Source organism: Dipteris shenzhenensis, chromosome 30, assembly GCF_047967505.1.
Source record: "Dipteris shenzhenensis isolate YYH24624 ecotype China chromosome 30, Dip_SZ_1.0, whole genome shotgun sequence".
Classification (NCBI taxonomy): Eukaryota; Viridiplantae; Streptophyta; class Polypodiopsida; order Gleicheniales; family Dipteridaceae; genus Dipteris; species Dipteris shenzhenensis.
The window spans coordinates 50,372,296-50,400,014 of NC_141625.1; the positions used below are offsets into that span (position 1 = coordinate 50,372,296).

At 44.2% G+C, this 27,719-nt stretch overlaps 2 protein-coding genes across 3 annotated transcripts in view; one reads left to right on the top strand and one right to left on the bottom strand.

The window, feature by feature from the left end:
* Positions 1-26,784, bottom strand: LOC147882277 (MOB kinase activator-like 1A). Its single transcript, XM_087401695.1, has 6 exons — positions 26,752-26,784; positions 26,077-26,185; positions 14,232-14,325; positions 911-1,044; positions 516-679; positions 1-377 (listed from the first exon to the last, which is right to left on the bottom strand). Exons 3-6 carry the CDS (start codon positions 14,246-14,248, stop codon positions 297-299), a joined length of 396 nt encoding a protein of 131 aa, XP_087257821.1. The 5' UTR covers positions 14,249-14,325; positions 26,077-26,185; positions 26,752-26,784; the 3' UTR covers positions 1-296.
* The window catches only part of LOC147882276 (uncharacterized), a 48,736-nt gene that overhangs the window by 597 nt on the left and 20,420 nt on the right, over positions 1-27,719 (top strand). The window lies entirely within an intron of this gene.

Consider the following 27,719-nt stretch of genomic DNA (forward strand, 5'->3'; position numbering starts at 1 on the left):
TTTAACTGGTTACATAAATTGTTTTCACGGAATAGATGAATACCTGGAATACATATCCCTACTCTGTTTCTAAAACTTTGTCTCCTGAACTTTAAACCAAAGGCTTGGGACCACAAAGCAAGGTGCCTCTACTTATTCCGCAAGACCATACACAACTTATTTTTACAAAGCCTAAGCCATATCCAGAGGCAAGACGCATTTTAGGGGAGTGTTATTTGATTTCTTCTTGTGTAATAGAATTGTCATTTGAAGTACTTATTGTGTAACAGAATCAGTCGGAACCAGTTATGCTTGAATTAGATTTGATATGACACCATGATGGAGTCAATCAGCTCCTGCAGGGGCGCAAGCTCTTTCTTGTCTACCAATCCAAACTCCTGCACAAGCAATGAATAAAAGCATCAGAAATGGAGACAGGAGCTTGTTTTCTTACAGCTTTCCTTGCTCAGTTTTCCTGTATCCTCATCAACGAGTCCCTTACTTCATATAAATTGAAGTTTGAAAGCCAAACTTACATAGGTGAAGAGGATGAAGTGTTTGAAGCATGTGTTAAGGTGTGCTTCTTCATTGAGGCTGACAATCTTCTGGAAATGTGAATGATAAATATGAGCATAAACTCGAAATAATCTCTTGAAGATAGTTTTAACAACATCCCTGAAGTTTTGAGGAAATGGTGCACCTGCAAGATAGTAAACATTGCCGCGTTTTCAATTTGTGGAAACCAAGAGGATCAAGGCAATAAACCATAAGAAGGAATTCATAGAGAAACAAGGAGTAGAACAGGGAAGTAGGCCACAAAGGGATGGCAAGAATTAGCCTTCTCTGAGCTACGTCTAGCGCCTTTTATCTTGCATACTATCATGTTTCCCCAAGTGAGTACTACAAAGATTGTCAGATAGTAAGAAGGTACCGAGCCTTTGTGGAAATACTGACTCGTCATCCAGCTGAGCCTCTATCCATCCCATTAAGTACTCCACATACTTTGGAGCAGAGACCTCTATAGGTTTCTTGATCTGTACACCATCAGCCCATCTGTATTCATACCTATAACATACACAAATATTCAATAAAAGACCACTCTTATTTCTACTGTCTATTAGTCGCAATCAGCATGACATAAACATGAATCACGAAGAGCTTCCCGTCTTTAATATTTAATTGTTATAAGACAGTAGCTGGATGAAAGTGAATGTGTATGATTCATGTGGCATGAAGAAAGAATTGAGATTGGACCGAAGAGGGGGAGGGACAAACGAACTTGGCAAATGTGTTTTGGGGTGAGGTTAGACAACCTTGCAGACTCATAAGCACCTACGAAGTTTAATGTCCCAAGTATGCATAACAAGTCAATGACGTGGCCTGTAGGTCACAGTCATCTTACTCAGCGAACCTACGAAGTTTAATGTCCCAAGTATGCATAACAAGTCAATGAAGTGGCCTGTAGGTCACAGTCATCTTACTCAGCGAAAATTTGTAGTTGCATGTTACAGTGTGAGCTGACTGTTTTCAGACCAACCAGTCCCTATTTGCTTCGTCGTATATTGATGCGAGTCAATATTCCAATTGACAAAATTGTACTTCAATCTCAAGAATTCGTTTTTATATTGCTTCTCTGTGCAGGTGTATTTTGTTCTAGTTTGGTGGAAATTTTACGTATATTTGTTGCTTATGATTCAAGGTACAAGAAAAATATCTTGATTACATTTAGAAAGCCATTTCATGGAACTTTTATAAGAAATTTGGCCATTACTTGTGGAACTACTGTGTTTAAACACGCATATTGTTATGGCAAGCGTTTCCAATAATGATTATCATAGTGATCACGAATCTAATAGTGAGTTGTGGTATTCCAAAGTACTACCACAGCTAGCCATAAGAAATCCCACTAAAATTCGGACTCTCAATCCCGTGGAATATAAAATGACATATATGAGAAGATTATAGTATCATTTTCTAATGGGTTCCATTTATATTGTCCATTGTGGCGATGATCATGGCTTATAATTGGGGAGGCCATCATCGTGGCTTACAATTGGGGAGGCTGTCACTCCCAAATCCATCAGCAAGCTGGCCAAAAAGAATTGAATTAAATTCAATTAATAAAAAGAGAGTTGCATAACAAGAGTGTCAGAGAAACCGGCATTCCACCTCATACTTCAACTGGGTGTCCAGTTGGCTGGTCATTTTCCCCAAACTTCAACCCAACGGGCTCAACTGACCAGCTGCCAATTTGGTTGGCAAGTGGTAATCCGTTGGTCAGCTACTTAACGACATAGATCTGCCGACAAGTGAGCTGGTTGGCCATATGATGGAGTGCATGATCAGCGTAGGTAACCAACCTATAGTCAGCCATAGGCAGCCTCCTGGCTTTCTAGATGAGAGGGAAGGAAAGAGGGAGAAGTACAACAGGAAGAGAGTGAGAGAGAGAGAGGTGACACAAAAGATGCGGGTGTGAAGTGATGAGCCACACCACAAACTCATAGGTTTTATTAGGATTAGGTTTTTCACCCTATGACTGTCTTAAGACAGTCATAGGTGTCATATCTTTAATAAAGGGGTGGCAATGTGCCTTTACCCCAACAACCTCCCACCTAATGGCCAATGTGCCTAAAGGGGAGAAAAGAATAAAAATTACAGCAATATACAGTTACTGTATACAAGACCATAAAATAAGAATGGTCTCATCCTAATCCCATGATGTGGCGGCAATGTGCAAACCGCTCTGTAGGCAAGCTCTTAGTGAGCAAATCTGCAGGATTATCATCAGTATGCACTTTCACAAGCTCAAGTCGCTTGTCTTCCAGTACCTCCCTGATGAAATGATATTTCACATCTATGTGCTTGGTCTTTTGATGAAAGACCGGATTCTTTGCCAACATGATAGCACTCTGACTATCACAATGCAAAACTGGCATATCTCCTGTAATGCCCAAATCTCCCACCAGCCGAGTAAGCCATATTGCTTCCTTGCAAGCCTCAGTGGCTGCAACATATTCAGCTTCAATAGTTGACAGTGCAACGCATTTCTGCAAGCGAGACACCCATGATATAGCACCTCCTGCAAATGTGAAAATATAACCGGTAGTAGACTTCCGGTTATCTGCATTCCCTGCATAGTCTGAATCTGTAAAACCATGCACCAATGCATCTTGCCTACCATAGCATATGCACAAGTCTTTGGTACCCTTGAGATACCTCAGGACACCTTTCACTGCTTCCCAGTGCCGATTGCCTGGATTTGCCATATACCTGCTGATGACTCCCACCGCAAAAGCAATATCCGGACGAGTGGCAACCATGGCATACATCAAAGAACCAACTGCAGATGCATACGGAACCTTGGCCATTTCAGCCTTATCATCATCTGATCTTGGGCTGTCCTTACTGCTGAGTTTTAAATGTGCAGGCAACGGGGTACTAATAGACTTCCCCCCCTCCATTTTAAACCTCTGCAGTACTTTGTCAATGTACTCCTTCTGTGACAGAAACAAAAGTCCCTTGGACCTGTCACGAGTAATCCGCATGCCAAGAATATGGTTTGCATCACCCAAGTCTTTCATGTCAAAAGACTTATGTAGTTGTTTCTTCAAAGCACTAATCTCATGCTGAGATTTACTGGCAATTAGCATGTCATCCACATAAGTAGCATCAAACTGCCATCCTTTGCCCGTTTGGTGTACAGGCAATGATCGGTCTCACACCTATGATACCCTTGGGACTGCATGAAGGCATCAAACTTCTTGTACCATTCTCTTGGTGCCTGTTTGAGTCCATACAAGCTCCTCTTGAGCTTACACACAAGTTGCTCTTTCCCTTTAACAGCATATCCCTCTGGCTGACTCATATAGATCTCATCATGGAGATCTCCGTGAAGAAAAGCAGCCTTCACATCCATCTGACATAAATCCATGTCCTCATGAGCAACAAGAGCTAACACTGCTCTCAGAGTAGTCATCTTGACTACAGGGGAAAAGATCTCATCAAAGTCAATGCCTTTCTCCTGCTTAAATCCCTTGGCAACCAATCTGGCCTTATACCTCGGTAAAGCATTTGAATCCACTTTGACTTTGTAAACCCACTTGCATGGCAAAACCTTTCTGCCTGCAGGTAGCTGCACCAAGTCCCATGTATCATTTTGAAGTAGCGAGTCCATTTCTGACTGCATGGCTTTCTCCCACTTCTTTTTCTCTGTTCTTCCCATAGCTTCCTTGAAGCTGGAAGGCTTACCACAATCTGTCAGCATAATAAAATCAGCCACATTATTGGCTCCTGGAACAAACCTGTCAGGAGGCCGTTGTACACAGGTGCTCCTCCTAACAAAATGTTCCGGATTAGGCTGCTGTCTAGCCTGTTCGTCATGCATGACGGGTGGCTGTACCACCATATCTGGCTGTTCTACAGCCCCATTTGCTGGCATATCCTGTGGTGCATCATTGGCAAAATTATCTAGCTGATTTTCAGCCTGTATACCCTCTTGAACAGGGTTATCTGCAGCAGCCTGCTGCTGCATATTAATGGGCATTCTTTGCTGTCCGACATCATCATAAACAACCCTCCTGTATTCCACAGGTTGCACGGGTTCTTTGTGTACACTATCCTCTTTAAAGATGACATCATTGCTGCGTATAATCTTCCGTTTAAGGGGATCCCATAACCTGTACCCCATTTCACCTTCGTCACCATAACCCATAAAGATGCATCTGGAAGACTTTGGATCCAGTTTGGTGCGCAGTTCTTTGCGTATATGAGCAAAGCACTCGCAGCCAAACACACGTAAGTGCTTATATGAAGGTGGCTTGCCAGACCACACCTCCTCTGGCACTTTCAACTCCAAAGCCTTGTTCGGCGACCTGTTAATTATGTGAACTGCTGTTTGCATGGCTTCTGCCCAAAAGCCATGGGGCAATGCAGCATAAGACAACATACATCGAACCTTCTCCTGAATAGTTCGATTCATCCGCTCACTCACACCATTTTGAGATGCATTATGAGGGGCTGTGAGTTCCTGTTTAATGCCCTTAGCTTCGCAAAACTGCACAAAAGCATGTGACACATACTCACCCCCATTATCGGATCTGAGGCATTTCAGCCTGCGACCTGTCCGATTCTCAACCTGAGCGACAAACTTCTTGAAAGCATCTAAGGCATCGCTCTTATGCTTCAAGAAATAGACCCACACTTTGCGTGTGGCATCATCAATAAAAGTAATGAAATACTTTGCACCCCCTAGTGATAACTGTGGCATCTCACACAAATCAGTGTGCACTAGATCAAGCGGTGCTCTATTTTGGGGAGTTCTCCTCTTATGAGGGGTCATAGAATGCTTGCCAAATATGCAATGATCACAAGTAGGCAAATCTGAAAATGAAAGAGACGGCAGATAACCCAAACGTGACAGTTCTTGCATTCCTTTAACGGACATGTGTCCCAACCGGCTATGCCACAATGAAACCTTTGGCAGCTCCGTTATGGCAACAACATGATTACCTAAACTGGAAACATAAAGAGGGTACAAGGTATCACTCTTAAAACCCTCAGCCACTACAACCTGGCCATCAGTAATCACCCATTTGGAATCCCCAAATGTGGTGTGGTAACCACTGTCATCCAACAAGCCAGTGCTAATCAGATTTTTCTTGATTTGCGGCACATGGCGAACACCATCAAGCATAAATATGCGTCCATCAGGGAATACTATCTGTATACTGCCAATCCCTGCAATCTGACATGCATAGTTGTTCCCAAGGTGAACAACTCCATGAGTACCTGTGTAGGAAGTAAACCACTCCCTATGAGGAGTAACATGACAAGAAGCACTTGAATCCAAGAGCCAGGTGTGCATGTCATGGCCATCAATAACCAAAGTATGTGCAATTACAGCAGAAGAGCATAAAACATCATGTCTGTCACTGTCACTGTCCTCTGCTGCAACATTCACTGCATCCAAGTCATCTACCTTGGCCTTGCCTTTGCCTTTGCTTCCACTGCCTGCATCCTTTGCCTCAGTCTTCTTGGCTTTCTGATCCCGTATAAACTTGAAGCACTTAGACTTCACATGTCCCTTTCCCTTCTTGCCACAATAAAAGCATTCAATATCCTTTTTGCCACGGGACTGACTGCGGGATTTGGACTTACTAGCAGATCTCCCCTTCTGCTGAGTCCTGCCTCTTTCCTATACCTGCAAAGCATTTGAACACTTGCTGCCCGCATTATTCTTCCTGCTCATCTCCTCCATAAGGAGAGAGCTCTCTACATCAGCATATATAAGAGTGACATTTGAATTAGACAGGGTGGTCTTGAAAGTGTCCCAACTCTCAGGGAGGGTACACAACAAGAAAGTAGCCTTGAACTCCTCATCAAGGTTCAACCCCTGTGCAATCAGCTGTGTAAAGATGCCATTGAACTCACTCAAGTGTGAGGTCATAGCTGTACCTTCCTTCATGCGAAGATCAACCAGCTTCTTCAACCAATACACCTTACTGGCTGAACTCTTTTGGGCATACAACTCTGCTAGCCTCTGCCATAAGCCATAAGAGGTCTTTTCAGTCTGAACATTGTACATAAGAGAATCACTGAGAGTAAGCATGATAGCAGCCCTCGCGGACAAATCTAGATCCTCCCACTCATCATCTGACATCCCAGATGGCTTGACACCCTTCACCCTTATGGGCTTAGAAATCTTCTTAAGCAGAAGTACAGTCAAACACTGTTCTGCCCATAATGCATAATTGTGTGCCCCTTCCAATTTCTTTATGTTCAGAATTGATGATTCACTTCCCCCTGATGCCATATCAGATAAGGAAAGTACCTGACTCCCTGTAAGTCAAAAAAAGACTGAATAAAATTCTGATTTTTCAGAAAAAACCTGCTCTATCAAGAGCCAGGAGCACTCACAATAGTGCTGTTTTTACTGTCAAAAAATCTGCAGCAAAACAGAAAAAATTTCCCTCCAGTTACTGTACATTCTGACACACTGTACCGTGCTCAAATAGGTATAAAACAGTAATTTCAGAATGCTGTAGCTGTTCCACAAGTGCTTTAACAGTGCATCATCAGCTGACGAAGCACAAAACACTGCTGTCCAGATCACTTCTCCCACCTCAGATGAGGTATTGCACTGATTTTATATGCATAAACCACTTGTCATACATTGTTTTGTTCACTGAAAAGAGGCTCCAGACACTTCAGCCTGTCACAAACCTGCAACAGAAAATGGGACAAATCCCAAGCAATCACCCTTCTGCTAAGGGGATAAAAGGCATCTGAAGGTCTCAAACAGTAACCCAAGTGCTCTCAAGCAAAATCTGGGCAAAAGCCCCTTGATTTAACACCTGTACCAAGTGAAAAACACCTCAACACTGAGGTAGCATACAAAATACAGCGCTCTCCTGGCACTTTCACCTGACAATGCAATGCATAAACAGCCCTGTGTACACAATAACAACACAGATCCCAACGTACAAACACTGAAGAGAATCTTTTGAGCACTGTCAACGATGGACAGTTAGGGACCGAGTAAACTCGATGCGCCCTGGCCAAGCGTGGCTCAACTGAGCTTTTCCAAGGTGTCGTACACAAAATGTGACCTGCAGAAATGTCACTGAATACACTACGGAAACAAGACCAATGTGGGCTCCCTGGCTCCACACTGCCTCAAGGCATACACTGCATAAGCTTCCACGCAAAAGCCCTTTGAAAATGTCACCCAAAAGCTGAGATTTGCACTCAGCAAAAGCATAAAAGCCCTCTGCAAAATCAAGGCATTACCTTCCCGAAACAAGATAACTGTGCAACCACCACACACTGTGGTACTAGTCACCTCAAGCACGAGGGACAAGAGTGTACTTGCTGTACCTCAAAAAACACAGTTTTAAGAACTGAACAGCCGGGAATGCTCTCTCTTTTTCTTCTTTCCCCAAAGAAAAACTGCTGTACCTGCTGTACTTTCTGTACGTGTGTACTTGTGCAGGGTACCACTGTACCTGCTGTACTTGTGCAGAGTACAGATCCAAAAAAAAAATTTCGAAAATGTCCTTCCCTGACGCAGCTCCCTGACGAAAAAAAAATCCTGACGCAGCTCCCTGTACGTACAGCGGCGTCCGTACAGTACGGACGCCTGTACGGTATCCGTACGGCGGTACGGACGGTCGTACGTCCGTACACGAGATCCCTGCGTGCCGCCCTGTTCGAGGCCCTGAGGCTGCCTGGGTGCGCACCGTTGCTGCGCACTGGCTGCGCTGCTAGCAGCAGCTAGCTGCTGTTGTTGCAGCTGCTGGCGCTGCTCCGCGCCGCCCTGATTTGCCTGCACGCACGCTGCCCCGTGCTGCCCCGCTGCAGCCCGCGCTGCTGCCCTCGCTATCCCGCTGCAGCCTGCGCTGCCTGCGCAATGCCAAGCTCCGCCCACGCTGCTGTTGCTGCTGAGGGCACGAGTCCCGAGGGGATAAGGAGGGGGAGTGGTAGGCAGGAGTGGGGAGGGAGAGACTGAAAGCTCTGATACCAGTTGAGAGGGAAGGAAAGAGGGAGAAGGACAACAGGAAGAGAGTGAGAGAGAGAGGTGACACAAAAGATGCGGGTGTGAAGTGATGAGCCACACCACAAACTCATAGGTTTTATTAGGATTAGGTTTTTCACCCTATGACTGTCTTAAGACAGTCATGGTGTCATATCTTTAATAAAGGGGTGGCAATGTGCCTTTACCCCAACACTAGACAGGTAACTACCACATGTGTAACTAGTAGGCTACATGCAGAGAGTGGCAGGCTCTATATACAAGGGCCAAGACCCCTACCTACTCCAAGGAATTTTGAAGCTCAATGAAGGATGGGTATCTCACAAATTTAGAAAGAGTGGTCCTACCTAGAATCTTTCTTGTGCACACAGATAATCTTCTATGTGACATATGACCAAGAAAGTCTCTAAAGGACACTCAGATCTTAGACAGTGAACAGCAGTAAAGGACGGCACAATACCTCAATGTATATTGCACCAAAATGCAGCAGACCTGCTGCCAAAACACCTCATTATAAGCCTTAAATATAGCACCTGCTCAGCTATGTGCTCCCTTGTGGAGCATCAGTGACCTCTGCAGTGAATTAATGGCAAGGGCAAGGGGCTAGTGCCCCTATTGAGTGAGGGGACCAAGTCTTCCTCCCTTGTAGAGCAGGATCGACCAGGCCACTAGCCCTACGCTCAGCCTGTCCCCAGGTCCTGGCCCACCACCCAGCCCCTTTACCCTGGCCAACCAGGTTCTTAGGTCGACCAGGAGACCCATGTGATATTTCTGCCCCGTCCCAAGCCCTTTTATTGCCACCATTGTTGGCCTTTAGTCTCTGCCTACATTGCCCTATGATCTGTCCATCTCTCTGCCACTCCTGCAGTAGCCCTCCATGCAGCGCATGATCCAAACTATGCTTCCCATGTTGCAGTCTTTCTAATTACAAGGTGACAGCCCTGAGCTGCCACACACTCCTTCATGCTGCCCAATAGCCAGCCATGTAAACATATCAATATGCTGCTCATATGTCATCCACTAGCCCTCCATGTAGCCCATGATCCAAACTATGCTTCCCATGTTGCAGTCAGTGACAGCCCTGAGCTGCTCCACACTCCTTCATGCTGCCCTATAGACAGCCATGTAAACATATCAATATGCTGCTCATATGTCATCCTTGGTGCTGACCATATCAGCCCACATAGGTATCCTCCACTTCTTTTTTGGGCAAAAAAGAGTAGTTTTTTATATTATGTCTCAAGAGACTGATAATCACATAGGTATCCTCCACTTCGATCTGCTTGTGTGGGTATCCTCCACTTTGATCTGCTTGTGTGGCAGACATACTTTGCGCCTACATGGCAGTGTCTCATTCCTCCCAATCCTACACGGGTGTCATGTCCCTCTGCTCCTCATCATATGGGGCTAGGTGGGACAATGACTTTTCAATTCCGACAGCTTGGACGACCTTGAAGGATTGATATGAGACAATTACCCAACAAGAATCATAAAAAGTAGGAATCAGCTGATGTCAATGTAGACAGGAGAAGATGAGGCCAGAGGACTTCTTAACAAAGTTGAAGGTTTCAAAGACGAACTTCTTGCTGTTGATAAGCATTTTGATACAAAAGCTCTTGCATTGATGGCGCTTAGCAAATATCCTTTGAGTAATCAACCGCTCTTATGATAGGGCAATGAAACGTTTCAATCACACTACTGGAGAGTGTGGGGGAACACATTTCAGGAGGAGCTAGCCTAAAGATATACAATGGTGAGAATGATGAGATTAAGGGTGGGGAGAACCCTTCAAAGCTCAATCAAAGGGCAACAGGGAACAACATGGAAAAAGGAAAAGACAGAGCAAGATTGGCAAACCCAATAATAACACTTCAAGTTCTTTTGACAGTAATGATGTCAAAGTGAAAAATCTTTTACTGCAGAAGGCAAGGCCCTATGCCAACAATTGCAAGAAGGCAGCGCCTTATGCCAAAAATTGCAACAAGGTGGCCAGCAAAAGAAGCACTAATGCTAATATAGCACAAGTTGACCAACACTTATTGGATGTTAGATGGGAGCACTTTGACCAATGCAAAGAAGACACCCTATAAAAGAATGAGAATTACCACAAAGGTACACTAGGATAGGCATTGAGAGCAGATCATGTTTGATCGAGCTAAAGGCATGGGTCGACTACAGGAGCCGCACTAAGAACAACCAAAGTACCGGTGTCAATGTGGCAAGCTAGGATTGTAAAGGTTCAAGATAGATCCAGTGTAGCTGCTATTGGAGTTATAGAGCAAAAAACGCAAGGGGGAAGGATTGTTACATCACCTAAACTTGGAAACTTCACAGATTAGCTACCACACTCACCACCTAACCTACCATATTTCTTCTTCCCTCTTCTGTCAAGCTGGAAGTAAACCTAGAACCTTAGTTATGTATTATACAGCATGCGTGCCGCATGACCCCATACAACCATGCAGATTTTAAGGCTCACCATTTATTTTTTTTGCTGCTTTTCTGCAGCTGCCTGTTTGCATCTCCTCTCCCTAGGCTCTCCTCTCGTATCCTCTCCCAAGGCTCGCCATTCCCAAAGCAATCCACTCCCTTTCTTCACCGCTCCACTCCCAAGGCTAACTTTTTGAGGATCCGGTCTCCCCATCCCCCACTCTTTATCCTCAGCCCCTTTCCTTCTACCAACACCCCCCCTTCTTTGCATCCCCTTCTCAGTTCAGGCCTCTTCAACACAGTGCCCAGCCAGCTTTGCATTCCTATTTCAGCCCCCTCTAGAATCCACACAGCCCCCTCTTCCTTCAGTTGCTTCCTTCAGTCCCTCTTCCTTCAACCTTCCTCCACAGTCCACTCAGCCCCCTTTTCCTTGAAACCATTGTATTTTGTATGGATTGATCCACACAATAGACTCAGTACAAAGCAATGTGAGAAGCTGCAATATTGTTGTGCAAATGGGAGGCAAGTGCAAAAGTTTAAGGATTTAACGGCTCCCATGCAAGTAAGTGTTATATGACATGGCACATGCTTGATGTCTCTTTTTGAGTTGATTTGCAAGTGCCGATTTCTAAATAATACTCATTGATGTATATCATGTAAGTCTTGACTCTTTCTTGGGATCTGCATGTGGAAATCTCAAAGCACCTGCTTATGCTATTGCCACTGGCAAAGAGTCGGCATTATATGCTTCCCTATATCAGAGCCGATCACGGTGGACAGACAAGTGACGAGGACCCAATCTTGTGTGAGTTCATGCAGTGAGTCCACTGCAATTACACAAGCCCGAAGTAGACGCAGGGCTAGGGGACATGCTCTGGTTCAGACTATTCAGCAAAGATACGCACGTTAAGGTAGCTCCTCGAGAGGAGAGATTCAAGAGAAACCTCTACCTCTAGAGGATGCATTCTCAAGGGATGAGGATGAGCAAAACTGGGCAAGAGATAGAGATCCATGAGCCTGAGTCTGAAAGTGATGGCAATACCATCACTAATCAAGATTTTTCCTCCCCATCCTTTTCTTAGGAAAAGGAAGAGGAGTCTTTATTCATGATTTTTGAGTTTTAGTAAAGAACTCGACATGATCATTCGTATATTAGATATGTGACATATCACATCATACATGATACATTATATATCAATTAATCATCATTGATCAATGATTCACTTGTGTTAGATTTTATGTTTTAACTTTCTTCATTTTGAATGTTCAATCTTTATATAAACATGTGGTCTTAAAGTTTAAGCTATGCATTGGAGTAATATGACAGATCTGTGGATTCAAAATTATAGGTGCTAAAATGCTGTCTCGCATGCCCCCTTCTTTCTCCCCCTCCCGTTCCTCTCGCCCTTCCCTTCCATTTCTTTGGGGGGGTTGTATCTTAACATTTTTCCCATACAACACAATATACCAGTACTCATGCCATGCGTATAGTACCTAATGTATGGTGCCACCTTGCCCAATGGTAGGTTAACCCATCACACTAGGGATATAAACTACTCTAGGGATCCTCACTTCAAAGATGACACCTCGTTTAGAATTACTAAGCCTTATTCCCCCATGGGAACTGCCCGATAGTTAAACTATGAACTAGATTATCTTCTAGCCTTGTTTCTACTATTGTCTTTTATTTCAAGGTCCCTCTCCCTTAGCAGAATATACTTATTAAGGGAGATTGTGCATATTATACGTGACTCTACATTCCCTTTCAATTAAAGTTTGCTAATGTCCTCAAAAACAATATCAGTTGATCTTTCTTGCATTCCCTTTCACTTAATGTTTGCTAATGTCCTGAAAAACAATATCAGCAAATCTTTTCTTGAGTTTGCTCACACTTTCTCACAAAGCGTTTTCTTCTATAGATCTAAAGATTTGATAGCTAATGGAATTCGAGAAGGCATGACTAAGTTCTTAACAGGCTTGAATAATTTAAAAAAGGATGTTAACAGATTGATGGTCTTCACGAAGGGATTGGTGTGACAATGAGGTATACTCTTACTTTCCTCTATTGACACAAGGATAATCATTTGGATTTCTGTCAACAGAATGGTCACTATGTTACAAGTTAACTATGGTCTACAAGAAAGGACTAGAAATTTGAGAACGAGTCCACAAAACCAACAATATAGGTATGTGGTTTGCACCCCTTCATGAAATTACAAGTCCTTTAGAGTTTGAAAAATATTTCGTCCGTTTTATAAATATTTGTGATTGTTTGAACACTTTAATAGAAAAGCTGGAGCACCCAAAAAATAAATGATTACGAGACAAGATAATGAAAAATGAGAAATATTGGACTATCATGAGATTGAAACTGCACTATGTTGTGTTTTTAGAGGATGAGTTTGGGAATGTTCCCGGATTCATCTAGGTATATACAAACTGTTATGCCAGGTTAGTTCAGCAATGGGGTGACAGATATGCAGGTTTACATCGTGGAAAAGATATGATTTGTTATATGCTACCATGAGTAATATGAAGACTTTTTTTGACTGGCTAGTAACAATCGGTAAGCTGTCAAAAGCAATATAAACTTCATTTCCGGTTAGTTAGTGAAAATCAGATTTGGACGTTGAGGTAACAGATACTTTATGGTGACAATGTTTGCCTACGTTAAGCTTTTCCGTCCCTCTTACAACAAAAGGAGGAGCCTGTGAGCATTAGGAATGTTAGAAAATTTAGGTACTCTAAAGTACCCGTTGGGTACATTGGGTTTTTCACCCCAACACCCCCCCAAAAAAAACTGCCCTAAAATCACTGTATGGTCATAGGGCGCCTATTTTGCAAATCTGCTCCCATCATTGCTGTCTAGTCCTGCCCTCGTCCGTACCCCGTTCGCTTTTGTGGGTAGGCTGCAAGTATTTACAGCTCTGCAATAGATGCAAACTTTGACAGTGCAAGGCTGTAGGCGAGCAGGCTGCAGCGTTAGGCTGTAAGAGGGCAGGCTGCAACCAGCAGTGCAGAGTGTGGAGTCTGAGCAGTAGCGCATTGGAGTGCACATATTATGCTAAAAAGTACACCTTGGGTCAATTGGGAAAAAAATGTAAGAAGCAACTACAGCCGTCATCAGTTTTGCAGCAATCATGACAATCAATTTCCAGACGCAATTGAAAGGCTGCAAAAAAAAGGTACAAAATTGCCTAAATTTGATACACTGAAGGCCCTCTGAAAATGAGGAGTATCAAGCTTACCTAAAATAGCTCAAGAATTATAAAATGAAGCTCAACATACATACTTTGGTCCTGCAGACATTGTGGGGCAATTTTCTGGTGTACAGAATTCTGTGAGCGTTCCATAGAGCAGGTTGCCTTGATTGAAGAAGTCCACGGCTGCACATTAGATGAAAGCATCATATTTGTTAATTATTGAAACCTCAAACTTGAAAACCAATCACTTAGAATGAATCCCTTACACAAAAATCAATTCCACAAAGGTTTTAAATAGAGCTAGGTTTTGCTGCTGTTAAATGGAACCCATCATTAATGTAGGTATGAGAGTTAAGTGGATATTACATAAAGTAAAACATAGAAACATAAGATATCATATTAGTTTTGTAAAAGAGCATTATACTTGGACGACCATTGTCTTCTTCCCCTTCTACCCCCAAAAAAAGTCGCTCTGCTGTCACTCCTTCACCGCCTCCCCTCTTGACTGACCACAGCCTTGTACAACATCTTCCTTTGGGATGCAGCTCTCCACTCTCTTCCAGCCCCCTTTCCTGCTGAGCACACACAGCCCAGCATGGCTGCACACACCCCCTTCTTCATGCTGTACAGCTTCCATGCATGCATATGCGTGTCCGCATAAATTCTTTTGTTCTTTTTCCCTCCTTTTTCGGGAAGCATTGATGGGGGAGGAGGGGAGCAGCTGTGCAACAGGAAGAGGAAGGTGCAAACTTGCTATTCAGTGTGCACAGGAAAGGAAGGGACTGAGAAGGAAAGGGGGAGAGAGAGAGAGCTGAGCATCCCCTTCTTCATGTTGCACAGCTTCCCCTGTATGTTATCTGCTTCACAGTCTCATCCCACTTCTCCCTCAGCACTTTCTACTCCCCTACTCCTCCTAATTCAATGTTGCAGCCCATCTTCTCTTCTCCTTACCTCCTCCTCAAGCTGATTGCACAGCCCTTTGCCTCCCCAACTCCTTCCTTTCTCCTGCTCTTGCAAGATACCTCTATCTCTTTGGCTCTTTCGATGGCTTTCTCCCTCTATCCTGCTCCTTCTATTCCAGCTACCTCTCATCCCCCTCTTTCTCTTTCGCTCTTCGATGGCTTTCAATTCCAGCTAGTTATTTTCCTGTCCCCTTTCTTCCTTCCTCCCTTCTTTTGCCAGTTATCTCTTTTTCGTCTCTTCCCCATTCCTCTATTTTCAGCTCAACCACTGCTCCCTTTCTTTTCCTTTCCCTTCTAACATTCTTCCGTGTGTTTTCACTCTCTTCTCCAAATAGATTGTTTTCTTCCTACTCAGTTTCTCTTCCACCCACCTCTTTTTTCATCCTTTCTCCTGGAAACAGCTAATAATGCTTCTGGAGCTTGAACCTTTGCACATGGGACTTAAATGGAAGCCATATTTGAGCATTTTTTTTATACTTGGCAAAACTAAAAAATATTAGTTGTAGAGCAAATTCAAGGTCATGGAAACACCAAAGAAGCCATCACTGAAAAATCAGATCCTTGAGTTACAATCTTCTTGCGAGCTCTAAAAGATAAACATAGTTATAAGATCTCTGTCCGCAAAAACCTGGTTATTTTAAGTTACATTTTTCCTCTCTGAATTACGCCAATGTGTTAAACAGCCCTGCTGTTTTGGACTGCATCTAAGGAGAACTTTTGTGAATCTGACATAGCTCCAGACACTTGTGGAAATGTTGACTAGGGGAGGTGAGACGACAAAGAAAACTCTTACCAAGCTTTTGAATCTGGCTCTAGAGGAAGGGTTCCCCTCAAAATGGCAGCTTGGTAGGATTGTACTATGGCACTATCCTTGAAGCACTATCCTTGAACAGAAAAATCAGCAAATGCGTCGAGGAACAGGGAGTTAGAGCACCATCCCAAGGAGGGTTTCATCCCAAACACTTGACAGTTGATCATCTCATAGCAATAAGGGCTGCAGCAAAAGGAACCAAACATAAGAAAGAGGTCGTCTACTATTGCTTTGTAGATTTCAAGAAATCCTGCGACACAGTTCCACCTAAGTAGTAGTGGGAAAGACTGGAAAAACTTTTAGTCCCTCTAGAACTCAGAGAGGCCACATACCGACTCTATGAGAGAGTTTTAGCATAGTAAGCACAACCGTTGATAGGCTAAAATCTGTAATAAGTTTTTGAGCACTGTTTATACTGGAGGGTAGGCACATAGCTAGTGGGTGGTAGTTTTGAGTTTATGGACACTCTCATCAAGAGACTTATACTGATGTAAATATATTTTTTAGATTGTAAATGCTTTTACAAGGACTTATGGGAAATGATGATGTGCAGTGTGGTTGCACCAGGGTAATCTAGAGCATGATATCCAGTGTGTGATGGTGTTTTGTTACAGGATGACATGTGCTCTTCATGGTTGTCCCGAGAAATATGAGGGCATGAGTTTTTTTGTCGTGGATGCCTTGTATCCAGTGTGTCAGGATTTTATTCATCGTATGTGGATAGTCGGTGGGCAATTAGGTACTAAGTGCTTGTGGCATGCCTAGTGTGCGCTAAGTCTATGGTTTGGGCATTAAAGCCTGGGTCTAAGTTTTGGAGGAAAACTTTGAGAGTGGTAAAAAGGTAAACATGAGGTGGCTAATCAACAAGGGCGTGGTTCTTGTCAAAAAGGCATTCTTGCATCTAGAGTTTTGTGAAGAGGAAGACTACATGTGAATGGGCATTGAATCTCTCGAAAAAGAGCTGATAGTCTTCTGATCTTTTCTTACAACCTTTTTTTACCACTTCTCTATCTTCCCTCTTCTTGTATCACCGCTAGTAGATGGATCACGCTCCAAAGGAAAAGCTGTCATAAGCAGTGATATAGGGATGAAGCAAGGCTGCCCGCTCTCACCAACACTTCTTGGCCTCTTTATCAATGATCTACGAGAGTGGATGAGCATACATAGCAAGGAGGGTGTGCAGATTTGCAGGATATGGTTTGCGAATGCTTATCTACGCAGACAATGTGGTATTCTTTGCAAAGAGCAAGGAGACCTTGCAAGCACGTTTGGATGCACTGAAGTGTTCTGCAAACACTCAAGAACGCCGGTCAATATACATAAGAGAAAGGTAATGGTGTGTGGGACATGTAATGAACAAGTGAATGTCACCTTCGAAGGAGAGCTCCTGGGAACAATCAACACATAAATAAATGTCTAGGAGGATTTGACGGACAACAAATGGAATGCGTGTGTGGAGAGAATAATACTGGGAGGATTGAAAGTGTTATATAGCTTCCAAAATAATGCAGAACAGCATATCTGTGGAATTGGAAAATGAGAAAATTTCTATACACTGTGCTTGTGCAGACAGTAATCCTTTACAGATGTCCAGCTTGAGGGTCCGGACCACCCTCTAGGGTCTATTGGGAAAGAATAGAATAGGGGAGCTTGAGGTTAAAGCCCAGACACCCTACCCCATCCTATTGGCTGAAACAGGTATGATAACTCTACAAGGGGAGGCATTATGTCAATTTATGGCTTACCTCAACAAAGTTGGGAAGATGGATGCTAGTAGGATACCACTCAAGGCAATCGAAGCTACACAAGTCACGGGATGGCACAGACAGGGGATCAAATGGCTGGAATCATGGTGTATAACAGCGGCTGATATTCCAGAAGATGCATGTGAAATTAGGGAGATAGTGATGCGAAAATTGCAAGAGAAATTATGGCAAAACCCGGGGACAAAAATGCAGTTCTACAAACAGGAAGTTAACCCAATGGACAGCTATGGCATGCAGAAATACCTCGGGGAAGACATATCAATGTTCAACAGGCATCTAATCTGCAAAATCTGGACCAGTTCACATTCTAGAAGTGGACAAGGGTAGGTGGGCAGGACCTAGATCCCCAGAGAAGAGAGGACGTGCAAAATCTGCCCCATGGGGAGGTGGAGAATAAATAGCATGTATTCTAGAGACGCAGAGCATACACACACATCAGAAAATGTTATGGAGACAGCAGAAATAGTTTTTAAAAATCTGCTAGAGCAGCCAGTCTAAAAGCTAGGAAGCTACTAAAAAAGGTTTTGGAACAATGCCACAAGGTACTAGGGCTAGCACACAAACTAGCCCAACAAGTTCACTACGTAGCAAGTTTTGTGATATTTTCTTTCACAAGAGGTATGGGATCACTTTTAGTTAATAAAGATTTCCAATTCCATAGATCCTGAAGGGTCTCACGCGGACTTTAATACAATCTTATCATATCATATTATGTCATCTCTCTCTCTCTCTCTCTCTCTCTCTCTCCATCATATACCTGCCCAGATAGAGGAGCACTTCCTGTTAGAAAACAGAAGGAAAGAATCACTCTAACCTCCAGCCAAGATCTCTCCTGCTCTAGCAACACTCAACTCAGATAACTGATCACAGATACAATACTCACTCAGAGAAAACTTAGACAGAGAGAGAATATATTCATCCACCGGATGGTGGGCAGAAAACTGGCTCCAGGGGAGCAATACAAAACTCAGCCAAGTGCTGAGACAAACTGAAGGAACTCTCTCTGTCAGAAGATGCCAAATCTGAGTGCACAGCACAGCCTAAAACTGAGGCTTTCTGTCCTGCACTGGATGCCAAAATGAAGGGAAGTGTGGGCCTTTTATAGGCACTGCCCAGGCCTGCTGGTATGGCCGACCAGCAGGGTCGGTCCCCTGACTGGTGACCGACCAGAGCAGTCTGGAAAACCGACCAGGGTCGGCCCTGGTCGGTGGCCCTGGTTGAGCCGACTGGCCCTGCCACAGGCCCCTATAAAAGGGTGCCCTGTGCAGCCAGTCCATGCTTCTAGGAAGGCATGGAGCCCCCCCCAAATCTCTGCTGTTTCCTGAGTCTCTCTTTCCCATCCCTCCTTACTCTCACTGCCCCTTGTCCCCACAAAACGGGGGCTCACAGGTGGGAACAGTGAGTCTCTAACACCCCCCCTCAATGTCACAACTGTGGGCCAATCCCCATGCGTTTGATGAGGTGCTCCATCTGTTCTCGAGGGAGTGCCTTCGTGAAAAGGTCGGACGAATTGTCGGCGGTCGGGCAGTAGATAAGCTCGATCACGTCGTCGATGATGAGCTCTCGAACAAAATGGTAATGAACTTCGATGTGTTTGGTCCTCGCATGGTACACTGGATTCTTGGCAATAGCTATGCAGCTTTGATTGTCGCACATCAGCACTGTCGCATTCTCCTGACACACGTCCATGTCCTCCAGAATCCACCTCAACCACACTGTCTCACAAGCGGCTGTACACGCGGCTCTGTACTCTGCCTCTGTAGATGAAAGGGACACTGTGGGTTGCTTCTTACTTAGCCAAGAGATGGCTCCAGATGCAAGTAAGAAACAATATCCTGTCGTCGACCTTCTGGTGTCCACATCACCTGCCCAATCACTATCACAGAACCCGCCTAGTTCAATGCCTTTGGTGTAGCTGATCCCAAAGGTGCAAGTACCCTTCAGATACCTCAGCACTCGTAAACCTGCATTCCAATGATTCTTCCTGGGAGAAGCAGAAAACTGACATAATAGCCCAACTGCATAACAAATATCAGGGCGCGTATTGGTAAGGTAAAGCAAACTTCCTACCAATCGTCGATACAAAAGAGTATCAACCAGCTGAGATGTGTCGTGAACACTTAGCTTAAGCCTGACCTCCATGGGAGTTAATGCTGTTCTGCAATCCTCCATCTGAAATCTCTTCAGAATTTCTCTGCAATATTTCTCCTGTGAAATGAAGATTCTGTCTTTAGCCTGCTTTACTTCAATCCGAAGGAAGTAATGTAATAACCCAAGGTCAGTCATTTCAAACTCAGACATGAGTAGCTCCTTGACCTGTGAAATCTTCTTGACATGATCACCTGTCAAGATAAGATCATCAACATAGAGGATGAGTACCAATCGCAATCCCTTCTCAATGAACAAGTAAAGGTTTGCCTCAGAAGGACTCCGACTGAGCCCAATCTTCTGAAAGAATATATCAATCCTTTGGTACCAAGCTCTGGGGGCTTGTTTCAGCCCGTATAACGCCTTCTTCAACCTGCAGACCTTTAATGGGGACACTGGATCTTGAAAGCCCGGTGGCTGCTCCACATATAACTCCTCCTCCAGGGTTTCATTAAGGAATGCGGACTTCACATCCATTTGAAAAATAGGCCACTGGAATTGGGCAGCAAGGGCAATCAATGTCCGGATAGTAACCATGCGGGCTGTGGGAGCAAAAGTTTCATCAAAATCCATGCCTTCAGTTTGAGCAAAACCTTTCACTACCAACCTTGCTTTATACTTATCCAAGCTGCCGTCAGATTTGTATTTAAGTTTGTATACCCACTTAGTGCCGATGACTTTTCGTCGAAGGGGCCTGGCCACTAAGTCCCATGTATGGTTCTTCAGAATAGCATCCATCTCTGCCTGCATGGCAGCCTGCCATTCGGGATTGTCCTTCGCCTCCGCGAAGGTTCTTGGCTCAACAATCTGAGCCACCAAAGCAAAATTCACGGATGGGGTCTTTTGAAGACGTTGAGACCGATGCAATCCGGAACTGCTACTCTCAGGTAATGAGGTGACACGAGACTCTTCCAATGTCCGGAGGTACCATTGGGGCAACTTTTTCTGCTTCTCTGTGGAAGGAGGAACGGGAACTTCTGCTGGAACATCCTGCTCTTCCTGAGTAGCTGGTGGAATATCAGCTTTTGATTGGGTAACCTCTTGAATGGTCAATCTGGGACGGGGTGGGATCGGGGGTTGAACAATCTCCTCCTCCTCAATCTGAGGCTCCTCCTGGGGTTCAGATTCTTTTTCCGCGAAGACAACATCACGACTGATGAGTATTTGCTTCTTTACTGGATCGAAGAGGCGGTAGGCCTTGGATTCTTCACTATACCCAACAAAGATACATTGTCTGCTTCGGGAATCAAGCTTGGTCCTATCTTCCTTGGGCACATGCACCCACGCGTTAGAACCAAAAATGTGGAGATGAGTAATAGAGGGCTTCTTACCATAAAATGCCTCATATGGAGTCTTGTCCTTGATGGCCTTCGTCTTGGTCCGGTTGAGAATGTGTACCGCTGTATTGATAGCTTCACTCCAATAGGCTTTAGAAAGATTTCTCCCTCGGAGCATAGCAAACTTTGTCTCGGTGGTGGTTCTATGCTTTCTCTCGGCTACCCCGTTTTGCTGAGAAGTATGTGCCGTGGTGAGTTGTCGCTTGATCCCATGCTTGCGACAAAATGTATTAAACTCACTTGAGGTGAATTCTCCCCCCCTGTCTGTGCGAAATGTCTTGACATCTTCCCCTGTCTCCTTTTCAACTCTAGCCTTCTAGTCTTTGAATTTCTTAAAAGCCTGAGACTTTTTAGCCAAACAATATACCCAAGTCATTCTACTGAAATCATCCACAAAGAGAAGTGTGAATACCTGGATCCTGCCCATGATGCAGTAGACATTGGACCACAAATGTCGGCGTGAACCAACTCAAGTGGTTTGCTGGCCCGAAACGAAGCTTTTTGTGGGAACTTATCCCTGTGCTGCTTGCCAAGCCCTACAGACATCATCCTTGCCTGTAATTGGTGGAAGTCCATCCACCATCTTCGACTTTGACATTTCAGCCAAGATTCCATAGCTGACGTGACCGAAGCGCTCATGCCAAAGTTTGGACTTTCCGTGATCATCATGAACCAACATTGCACTGAGACGGTACAGTCCATTCTCTTCAACACCCTGTGCCACCACTTGCCCACTCCCTTTGGATGTCACGGTAACCTTGCCATCTTGAAAAAGAACTGCCATGTTGTTTTTGTCCATCTGACTTACAGATAGTAAATTCTTGCAAAGGTCGGGTACATAAAGTACTCCAGAGATATCCTTCTCCTCACCCGCTGTGGTAATGAAAGGAATGCTACCTATGCCCTTCACAGGACATGTCCGGCTATCCCCGACAGAAACTTTGGAATCCGGGTGTGTACTGTCCATGGTTTTGAACCACGTCCTTCTGTTGGACATGTGCTTAGAAGCACCGCTGTCAACATACCAACCCTCTTTACCTTCACTAACTGCATAAGCTGAACAATGTTCACTGAGTAAGAATAACTGTCCAGTTGTCACATTGGCAGAATCACTCTTAGGCTCTTCTTTGTTTTTGGCTTCTCTCTTCCGCTTTTGATCCGCCTTCTTCTTCCGGCATTCTTTGGCGGAGTGGCCAAGCTTTTCACAGTAAAAGCACTTCATTTTCTTCTTACGTTCAGCGTCCTCTGATTTCTTGGAATCCTTTGACTTGCCTTTGCCAGGCTTGTCTTTGGCAACCAATGCCTTTTCGTCGGTTTGCGTAAAGAGTTTCTCTCGGGCCTCCTCCTGAAGTAGGAGTGGACAAAGCTCCTCAAAGTTGATTGGCTTTGTCCGTTGACCCGCAGTGACCGTAGTCACAAAACTTTTGAAACTCCGTGGCAACTTGTGGAGTGTGAGTAATGCTAATTGACTCGAGTCCACCTTCTAACCAACCGCTGCGAGCTGGTCCCGAACAACTTTCACCTTCGTCAGATGATCATGAACACTATCACCCTCATTCATATCAAGGTTATAAAGCTGATGCTGCAGTGTGATGATACGAGCTGTATTATCGGTTTCATACAGCTCCTTCAGTATGGTCCACGCCTCTGAAGACGTTTCTGCCAACTGGATATGAGGAATCACAGAATCTGCTGTCGTGCCTATAAGCATTGCTAAGGCCTGAGCATCCCTCTCCTCCCATGCACAGAGTTCATCTGCATCTGCTTCAGCTAGAACTTCACCTCTCTTGTCCACAATGTCCTCCGGCTTTTCTTTGGTCCCATTGACAATCTTCCACAACCTCCGTGCCAACAGATGGCTTCGGATCTTGACTTTCCAGATTGGAAAGTTTGTACCATCAAGCTTTCCAGCTTCACCGAAATTAGGGATAAATGAAGAAGGAAGATGACTGGAGAAGGAGGAAGGACGAGCAATGGATGTAGAGGCTTCTGATCGCTGATCCATCTCGGTGAATAGCTAAAGAACTTGAATAACTGAAACAGAAATAAATGAACTGACCTTCTGTACTGAACTGAGCTGAAAACAGAGTTGCCTTACAGCCAAGAAACTCCTTCCTTCAGAGAGTGTTTTTGATGAGGAAGAGTCGAGAGCCTATGGCTCTGATACCATGTTAGAAAACAGAAGGAAAGAATCACTCTAACCTCCAGCCAAGATCTCTCCCGCTCTAGCAACACTCAACTCAGATAACTGATCACAGATACAATACTCACTCAGAGAAAACTTAGACAGAGAGAGAATATATTCATCCACCGGATGGTGGGCAGAAAACTGGCTCCAGGGGAGCAATACAAAACTCAGCCAAGTACTGAGACAAACTGAAGGAACTCTCTTTGTCAGAAGATGCCAAATCTGAGTGCACAGCACAGCCTAAAACTGAGGCTTTCTGTCCTGCACTGGATGCCAAAATGAAGGGAAGTGTGGGCCTTTTATAGGCACTGCCCAGGCCTGCTGGTATGGCCGACCAGCAGGGTCGGTCCCCTGACTGGTGACCTATAACTACTCGAGATGCGCCAACACAAGGAGACTACGACGACATATTAGAGAGCAGCAGGAGGCCCAGACCATAGGATATAGAGGCTGACAGAGCACAGCAACACGTCACAAACTTCTATGCATTTGAGTCAGCTCCAAGACACAGCGGGATAGAGGAGGAGATAGCTGACATGCGGGCAGCTTGGATCACTGAGAGAGGGATGCAGAAACCACCTGCAGTGCAGAGAGCGACTAGAGCACACTCTATTGAGGTTCAGCCTATCACAGCTTTCCTCAGAGGAGACCACCCGAGACGAGGGGTCACTCAGAACATAGCCAAGCGGGTTCAGAGATCAAGGAGACCACGCCCTCCCCCGCCACCACAGCGTAGGACAGCCCAACAGACGCAGATCTGAGACATTTTTGCTGCCCACAGTTGAGCCACCACAGTGCCAAGCTTCGGCTTCTAAGTCCCAGCTCTCAGCCTGTCTCATCTAGTCTCACTCTAATTTATATTCTTATATTTATATCTGATTTTGTTCGAGCTGTTGAGCTGCGTAGATCAGTTTAGACTCAGCAAGGGCCCTAGCACGCCCTTTGCTCCAGCCCATTGAAGCTTGTATGAGATTTTCCTTTTTGGTGTACTTTGTACCTTGTCCCATAGGCCTCTCTCTCTCTCTCTCTCTCTCTCTCTTGTGCTAGAATGATAAGTTCCTTGGGCGTATTTGGCAATAAGTCAAGAGACGAGATTCGAGGATTCTGTCAAATGTGCCAAAGGGTTTAAGTCAACGAACACCAACAAACATTATAGGGTGTACCGTGTAATCTAGGTGTTGTGCACCTTATGAGATCATAAAGAATGATGATGCCTACCGTTAGAGCTTCCAACAAGAGCAGACTTCTAGATGATGGATACATTCAACTTTAGGACTTGTCGAATTATATTCCACTTGAACCAAAAACAGTTCTAGATCAAAAAGCTAAATATTCCAAGAGGAATACTTAAACATGAATATTTGATTGAGTGAAAGGCTAGGTCAGAGGATGATGCCACCTGAGAGACCAGCTGTAGCCTCAAGAAAATATTCATTTATGATGACACAACTGTTCTTAAAGGGGAAAAGCAGATTACGTCCCAAGCTAGCTAGGATTAGCTTGTACCTAAGGAGGGCTATGTGGAACCCCAAGGATCCGTTAGGTATCAGCTCAAGTTAATAGACTCAGAGGGATGAGGATAGCCACAGGCTGAGACTATATAAGCAGGGCATGGCCTCAATAGTGGCAAATGATCATCTAGCCTAGATGTGACTGTGACCCGTCAAGGATTGCTTCAAGTGAGGACACCCTCTAGTTGATTCTTGGTGGCATGGGATGCCACAAAGTCTCACACCCGGGTGTCCTATAGCCTTGGTTTTCCATCTTCTCAGTACAAGAGGTTATGAACTAGTATGAGATCGAATACTTGCCTAGCCTAGAGGCTGCCCATAAAAGGTGGCTTCTATGGTTGACTAGGCTGATCCTAGAGCACCTCTAATAGGCTGCTTAATCGCTAGCTAACAATGATGGCCCGTGACCTCTTTCATTCCCACCTCTGGGCTCACAACATGGGCAAATATAACCTAATGATGCAAGCATATTGGCCCACAGCAAGTTCGTATGCAGCATAGAGTGGATTGATGTGATGTAACTAACTTCCCCACATAGTTGCATGGCCAGTGTTTGGCATGGACCAATCCCAAAAAACAGCCTTTGCTAGCCTTATAGAATCTACAATCACAGAACTAAACCATTAATCATACCCAGATCCAGTAAAACAGACCATCTTTCCCTACCACGGATTGAGTATGTAGAGGACTCGGGAACCAAGTTTACACCTCTATAATTTGAAGCAAGAGAAGGATGATAGCTAAGGGGAAAGATCAACTAACTGCCACATCGTTTTGAGTCAAAGAACTGTAAAGAATCAAGTTTGAAAGCTTTTGTCCATAACCCTCACTATTTAAAGCACCCGAAGCACCTAGCAAGAAGGTTCAATAATGCAATGCTCAACTAGCATGTAAACCTGGACAACTCATTAATCAATATACCGATTAGAGCAGATAAGGCTTTTCCTACGACATGTTGAGGCCTCGTCATTACCTTGCATACTGGGAAATATGTGATCAAGGATACCAGAAAATATGGCTAAGCAGAAACTCAGAATGTATAGCTTCATGATTGCTAGTGTCGGTAACTACATGAGACCATACTCATAGACATTTTGGTGCTCAAAATACTCAGAAATTTATTTCCTAAAATTTAGATCTAAACCTAAGAACAAGAATACAATAATGTAAACAAACTCAGTCAAAATATGTGCTTGAGATAGCAAACCCACTGTTTACTGCAAGCCATTCGTATAGGTCTTCTCCAGGAGGAAGGCGGACAGCTTCCCTCAAATTCCCACTCCCTAGAGTTGCATCAATATGTTTCCGAAGTTGGGCACCCTACAAATGAAAGGAGAAAAATAATGAAATAAGATGCAGGCACCTTAACATTTTAAAGCATTCCAATGAACCCAATCATTACCATAGATGCACATACCATGGGAAGATGTGCACGGCTGACCATGAAACCCACAAATACAATGTCTCTCTCATCTCACTAACACGATTCAAAGCCCCCAAATTTTACTTTTGGCATTGAAATTTTATGTTGACTCTAGAAATCGGACCCCTTCTCATTGGCCATTAATTTGTGGAACTTCAACTACTTTTCAGGTCCACATCTGCCTGTGCCACTTGGCACTCTCCTTCAGCCTTGTTAAAGTCAGTAAACACCAAAGGCTTTCGTTCTCAAATAAGCACACAACTACCCCCTTAATGCCTAGATGTTCACAACATACACATCGAAAGGTTGATTCCTGAATATGCATGCCTTAGGCTGAGCACACATGCGTGCATGTACATGCAAACTTTACATGTATAGAGACATACAAGTCTTATACATTTCTAATCCCCTCAATCAAAGGAAATTGCAATAAATGGCTATTGGCCAATTTCAGCCATATTACCTTGCTCCCTGATGGAGTACTTTTTTGGGGCGGAATGTCCGTTGATTCCTGCAACCATGATCAAGCCCATGAAAATAAATGAGACACATGCTTAAAGAGATTGAGAAACACAAATTTGCTCTCATATGCAAATCTCAACACTTTATTATAAGATTCTTATAAAAAATGCCCCAAGTTCAATATATCCTTCAAACAAAAATTAGAGCTTTTATAAGGTTCTTAAATATTACTCAAGTTCATCCAATTACGAAGTAGTATTATATTTGTCCCTAAAAACCCAATTCCATGCACCAAAAAATAACTGATCTAACTCTCAAATTTAACCACTACATAAGACATTTACTCCCCAAGACACCAATCAAGGAGTTAAAAACTAGCATGCATAGAAGTTCGCCAAGCTGATATGAAGTAAAGACACATTTACTCCCTAGCAACTACTTCAACAGCTCTACAAATTGAGCTACAATCATCACATGCTTGTTGCTAAGGGCCAAGAAAAGAAAAAGCCATGAGGTTCCCATTGGGCATAGAAATAAGACCGACATGCACCGAAATATTTAAAGCACACGCTACAAAGATGCTACACAAATATGTTGGGGCCAAACACGACATCTTCCCTAAATGCCGCCTTAGGGTTGTCGTGGGTGGCCAAACAATTCCATCCAAGCATCTAGAGTAGGAAACCTAAAGATAGCTATTCTAGTAAGGAAATTTAAAGGGTCCGTCTAATCTTCCCATCCAAACATAGCCTTCCGAGGGGGATGCCCAAATGCTTCCTTGAGAAATTGCTACGGATCCCCAAGTATTTGGCACTAACTAGTCTTAGTCATAGAAACAGGAGCTTAGAAGCAGCCACTCATTTGACACCCAAAGGTGTGGGATCAGGAGGAACTTAAGATAGAGCCCAAATAGATCCTCGAGACATGGAGACGCCTTCTCGTAGAAGCAAAGACACAAGGTCAGGCACT

What these genes read in the sequence shown, in the direction of transcription:
- LOC147882277 (XM_087401695.1), bottom strand. An exon ending in AGTATTTCCACAAAGGCTCG is followed by an intron (nt 680 to 910) that starts GTACCTTCTTAC and finishes ACTATCTTGCAG; the next exon opens with GTGCACCATTTCCTCAAAAC. An exon ending in ACTTCATCCTCTTCACCTAT is followed by an intron (nt 378 to 515) that starts GTAAGTTTGGCT and finishes TTGCTTGTGCAG; the next exon opens with GAGTTTGGATTGGTAGACAA.